Below are 6,013 nucleotides of genomic sequence, written 5' to 3'. Positions count from 1 at the left end.
CCAGTTTGTGTGTGCCTTACTGAAAATGTAACCCTCGCCGGCGCGCAGTGTTTATGTATTCTTCCATCGTTAAAATCCGCCTAGGTTATCCTCTCAGGAGTGTTGACGTGCGGTGAGGGCGCTGAATAACGCTATCGAACAGACGACATACCTGTCAAGGTCAGGGCGCTGCTTTGATTATGTGTAGCAGAACACGAGCTACGTTTCCGTCCCCTCTCAACCTTCCTTTCTGTAGCATAGGTACGAAGTGTTACCGTTGAAGTCTCTTAGATCGGGAAGAGTTTCGTAAAATATGCGGAAAAGACTGTTATATCACCTTATCTGTTTTTTTTTCGTAAGCCAATGGCACAACGTCTCTGCCGGGTCTGGTATAAAAAGGCTCAGCAGACGCATGGATGGCAGCAGTTGGACCGTCAGCAGCTGAAAGGAACCATGGTGAGAACACTTCTCCAATATCTCCAAGCAGCTTTAAATGATGCTTTATCGAGGATTTAGAATACAGCTGCTCTCTTGCCACAGGGGTATTGAAAATGATAGATGTATACGTATCTCAGGTAGCAACTAAGGGTGTACATTACGATCACGTAAAACATGTCTATGAGTATTTCACTAGACGGCGCTGCTTATCTTTCGAGGGATATAAGAAATAAGTCACGATAAATTTTGTGTGATTACGAGGCTTCATAAAATAATTTAAAAAAAGACAAGTGCAATAGTTGTTCCAAGCACGAAAAGGCCGCATACCGGTCCAGCCGCATCGGCTGCGAACTAGCCTTGAGTTCACCTTTCTGCACAATGCAAGCCAACAAAGTTGACGTGACTCTTTTCTCCTTTTCACGGTAAAAACCTCACGCTTCTACATAAATTGAATTACTGTTTTATGTATAATTAACTGGGTCATTGTGAATCGCGATAATTAACTTCACTGCTAATTATGGCAATTCACATTTATGTTATTCGGCTCTGTATTCTGAGAGCTACAGCTTCACTATGTAAATACCTCATTTATTTCTTCGGAATAATGCGACCACAAGTTTAGCATACAGCCTTCATCCTACCACCCTTGAAATGTTGACAAAGCAACTAAAAATAAAAAAAAAGTGTTGAGCGTTTCCTCGAGGGAGCTTGAATCCGACCTTTACTTTTATTTCTAGATCCGTGCCTGCATTGTTCTGGCTCTCGCCACCAGTGCCTTCGCCGGCTACGTCGGTGGTTACGCTGGCGGCCTAGGCTACGGCCTTGGTGGCTACGGCCTCGGCGGCTATGGCCTGAGCTCCTACGGCCTTTCCCACGGTGTTGGCTACTCCGGTCTCGGTCTCGGCTACACCTACGCCCCAGCTGCCAGCTACGCCGTCGCTGCTCCAGCTGTTGCCCGCACTGTCGCCACCTACCACGCTGCTCCAGCTGTGACCGCCGTCCACGCCGCCCCAGCCGTGGCTACCGTCGCTCACGCTGCCCCAGTCGCCACCTACGCCGCTGCCCCAGCTGTGACCCGCGTTGCCACCTACCACGCTGCTCCAGTTGCCACCGCCGTCGCTGCCCCAGTTGCCACCTACGCTGCTGCCCCAGCCGTGACCCGCGTGGCCACTGTTGCCCACGCTGCCCCAGTTGCCTCCTATGCTGTTGCTCCAGCCGTGACCCGCGTCGCCACTGTTGCCCACGCTGCCCCAGTTGCCTCCTACGCTGTTGCTCCAGCTGTGACCCGCGTCGCCACTGTTGCCCACGCTGCCCCAGTTGCCTCCTACGCTGTTGCTCCAGCCGTGACCCGCGTCGCCACTGTTGCCCACGCTGCCCCAGTTGCCTCCTACGCTGTTGCTCCAGCTGTGACCCGCGTCGCCACTGTTGCCCACGCCGCCCCAGTCGCCACCTACGCCGCTGCTCCAGCTGTCGCCACTGTGGCTCACGCCCCAGTCGCCACTTACGCCGCTGCCCCAGCTGTCGCTGCCGTCCACGCTGCCCCAGCTGTTGCCACCACCACTGTCCACCATGCCCCAGCTGTCGCCACCGTTGCCCACGCTGTCCCAGCTGTCGCCGCCTACCACGCCGCTCCAGCTTACTACGGCTACGGTGTTGGATCCCTCGGCTACGGTGTTGGCAGCTACGGTTACGGCCACGGTCTCCTCGGCTACGGCCTGAACTACGGCTACGGTCTTGGCTCTCCCTTCGACTACACCACCCTCCTCCGCAGGAAGAAGTGTGAGTACATAGCATCAATAGTATACAACTGAGTTAGGGTCAAAATGGAATAGGAAAATATGACCATACGTTTTTTTTAGTATTACGATGTGTTAGAGACATCTGGGACCGTTATTACGTACGCTCAACTTTTCTAAACAAATGAAGACAGTAACTGCGAAGTGTGAGGCGTCCTGGTGATTCCAAGGCGTCTTATTGCTTTGCGGCAACTTTCTAAAAACTATGTGCAATGAGAGTTGCAAGGTTTTTGTGCACTTATGTATTACGAGTTATTGACTCTTAGTATTTAAACATTCATTCAGGTTTTTTGCACAACTTTAGTGATGCGCTGTGCTTCAAGCTAGAAATAAGCAACTGAGTAACCCTTTCTGTTCTTCTTCCCTTTTCAGAAATTCCTTACTTAGGAACTGCTGCTTTCATCCTGTCAAGACTGTAAATTCAACAAATTTAGGCAATTCCTCATCATCTGCGTCGTTACCGCGGCACAAACGATGGGCTTTAATAAAATTTAGTATTTTTTTCTTTTCTACGCCAAGGCTTTTGTGTTTATTCAGTAACCTAATATGCGAGCAACACTGTTCCAGGCTCTGTCGCACAAACATTTCCTGAACAATAACAGAATTCGCTTGATACCATTGCGTCAACAACGTCAACACGAAAATGAAATATTACAGTCTACTTGCGTAGGGTTCGAGAGTGTGCAGCGGGTTGATTCCACGAACATTGTCGTGCGCATGTCAGTAAATGCACAATTGCACATAAAGAATACACGAACGCAGTATGAGTGCGGGCCGTTTTTCGTCAACGGAAAACATTAATTGATGGAACGATGCAAGACGAGTGTTAATTTGCCCACGAATCACGAACTTTCTCTATTAGGGCCTAAAGCAGCCTTCTAACTTTAGGTGTGAAAACACACCTGTTTTTTTTTTGGGGGGGGGGGGGGGACAGAGTGCACAGGTGCAACAGTAGCTGCCTGACTTATCATAAGTATTGTTCTTTAGCAGAGTGTGACGTAGGGCGAGTTGGTGCATAGCTTAATGAAATATTTGTGGCGCCATTGAGATAAGCGAGAAAACAAGAGAAGACAGGATAGGGCACCAGACTTTTAACTAGTTTATTTTCCGTACATCATCCAAATATATATATATATATATACATATATATATATATGCTCACAGAGAGAGGGCGCAGCACGAGCGACTATCACATAGCACAGAGAAAAAAAAAAGCTATCGCACAGCGCAATCTAAATATACGTATTCATTCTTGTACGAAGAGATCGAAGGGACACTGACGCATTCATCCCTCTTCTTCTGTATGCGGTATGGCTCCAGTACTTCACGTACTAATGTTTCCCTGCTTCTTCCTTACACATGAGTTTCTCCGAACATTGGTGCGCAGCCGCACGAAGTGCCATGGAATGGCAGGTGTGAACCCCCGCCATTCTTAATTGATGATATATGCTGCCTAAGGCGATCATTGACACAGCGGCTTGTTTGGCCTATGTACGACTTGCCGCAGGTCAACGGAATTTTATAAACAACGCCCGCCATGCAACGCAGAACTGGCCGGGCGTGCTCCTTTTCGCATGAAAGCTTGCTTTTCGCGCAGAAATGCGGGCACTAAGCTTCGAGAGCTTGTTGCGTGCCGAGAAAACCACTGGAACGTCATGCCTGTTTCAAACTTTTTTTTTTCAAATTGTGAGCGATCTTGTGCATGTAAGGCAGAACCAGTGGCTTCTTTTTTTCTGCACAAGTCTGCGTTGTTGAAGTCGTGCGAGCACACCATAGACGACAGTTTTCAGCTAGAGATTTCAAAGCTGGTGGCAGCCGGCTTCGCTTCGGCGGTCTTAACCAGTGTGTCCGAATCTCTGCTCCGGAAGCTTAAAGGACGCAGCAGGCAGCCAGAGGCACTGTGAGAACCTTGAGAGAAATGTAGCGATGATCTACAATGTCATTTATGCAACTAGTATATTGGACTTCATCTGACGGACGAGGCACGAAAACCGCTTGCGGAATAAATCCCGCCAAATAGAATACTTGCTTTGCGGCTTAGTGGTTAAACGCCGAATAATGGTGTCATTCTTGTTTTGATTTCGAACATTCTGGGAGATGACACTGCAGATGCACACGACGAGGATGTCGTTGAGCGAAACAAAAAAAAAAGCTTTTGATAACAGAGCATGCTGCTGTGTCAGAAAGTAAGTTTACTAACCATGTGATGATAATTGTTGGGGTTTAACTTGCGAAAACCACGTTATGATTATGAGGGACGCCGTAGCGGTGGGGTCGGGAAATTTAGACCACCTGAGTATCTTTAACGTGCTCCTAAATCTAAGTACACGGGCCTCAAGTATTTTCGCCTACATCGAAAATGCGGCCGCCGCGGCCGGGATTGATATAGAAATCCCTGAAGGCTAGGGATTTTTAAGGCGAAAGCCTCAGATCTATATGTTTAGAGATCGTTTGAGGTTGAGCAATTACAGCGTGAGTGGGAGACCTGCACGCCCACTTCGTCTTTCAGGCGTTAATGTCAGTAAAATACCATAAAAACCCAAGTATAACGTGGCAAGACGCCAGTATCGGGCAGGAAAGACTGAAAAATTAGGAGCCCTTCCCATATCGGGAAAATGGGGGCAAGCGAAGCTTACGTGCGCGTGCCTGACCTCATTATTCATCTTTCTTTCTTTCTTTCTTTCTTTCTTTCTTTCTTTCTTTCTTTCTTTCTTTCTTTCTTTCTTTCTTTCTTTCTTTCTTTCTTTCTTTCTTCTTCTTTCTTTCTTCCTTTCTTTCTTTCTTTCTTTCTATCACATTGCGCAATGCTCCGTCGTAACTTTTTTCCCTCCTCCATGCCGAGAATTGGACCTTCACCCACGTGCTCAGCTGCGCAATACTTCGGTTGCTACACACAGCAACGATATTCGTGCGTGAAACAATGAAATGCAACAATGAAATTTGGCAACGTGAAATCACAAGCGACCTCGATGAAAGATCTCTTTGCCATATCAGAAACGGACGATTGCCGACAAGCCCACGACCCGAGAGAGCATAAGTTATTGGGAAACGGTGCATAAGAATAGTATAGTGTTTTAAAGGCTTTAATAAATGTATTTAATAGAGCTCTGTCTGGCAGGGTACGGAGTATGGGACAACGTGCGGCCCGAAACCATTGGAATCCTTTCAAAGCTACCAACACCGCCAGGGGAGAACCTAACAAAACCTGAAAAGGCAGCAATTCAAGAACTTCGAAAAGACCCAACAATAATCATCCTTCCAGGAGACAAAGGTAACTCAACCATGATACTCGATCGAAAATCCTATGAAGACGAGCTCAAAAGCCTGCTCGACAACCCCGAATACGTGAAGCTCACGGAAGACCCCTCCACCCAGAGTCAAGAGCGTTCTAGTTGCGCCTGATATGCAGAAATGGCTCTGCGCCATTTCTCCGCCTCTGATGCCTGCAACTCATAGAAGCTTCGCTTAAAACTTCACCACGGCGGAAGGGGCTAGAGCAGCTGGATATACCGCTCGTCGTAAACGCCACCGACAGGAAGAGGCTGTGAATGAAGCTCCGGCAGGGGCCAGACGAGAGCAGGATGCGCCCTAATGCGACGCCCACGTTCTAAGAATGCAGAATCGCCGAAGAAAGAGGTCGCTTTCGCAGCAGCTGATCAGCAGAAAGGTCAAAAGTAGATTAACAGGAGGTCTAACTAGTCTTTCCCCTTCGTATTCTTAGAAAGTTCTCCAATCACATTTTCCTTTGTAAACAGTGACTGGCTCTACGCATCTTCGTCATTTGCTCCATGATCAAGTAC

At 48.0% G+C, this 6,013-nt stretch overlaps 1 protein-coding gene across 2 annotated transcripts; it reads left to right on the top strand.

Moving 5' to 3' along the window:
• The first annotated feature begins 414 nt into the window (after positions 1 to 414).
• Positions 415 to 2,726, top strand: LOC119390293 (cuticle protein 16.5-like). Of its 2 annotated transcripts, XM_049414735.1 has the most exons (4): positions 415 to 435; positions 1,155 to 1,612; positions 1,676 to 2,196; positions 2,586 to 2,726. In XM_049414735.1, coding segments are annotated over exons 1-4 (984 nt in total). In that variant the 5' UTR covers positions 415 to 432; the 3' UTR covers positions 2,588 to 2,726. The 2 variants fall into 2 exon arrangements, with proteins under 2 accessions (XP_049270692.1, XP_037513814.1); XM_037657886.2 differs by having other exon boundaries at positions 1,155 to 2,196.
• Positions 2,727 to 6,013: the final 3,287 nt, after the last annotated feature.

This window comes from Rhipicephalus sanguineus, chromosome 4, assembly GCF_013339695.2.
Source record: "Rhipicephalus sanguineus isolate Rsan-2018 chromosome 4, BIME_Rsan_1.4, whole genome shotgun sequence".
In the NCBI taxonomy this organism is placed as follows: domain Eukaryota; kingdom Metazoa; phylum Arthropoda; class Arachnida; order Ixodida; family Ixodidae; genus Rhipicephalus; species Rhipicephalus sanguineus.
The sequence above is the reverse complement of the archived record's forward strand: the minus strand, read 5'-3'. Positions and strand labels throughout refer to the sequence as shown.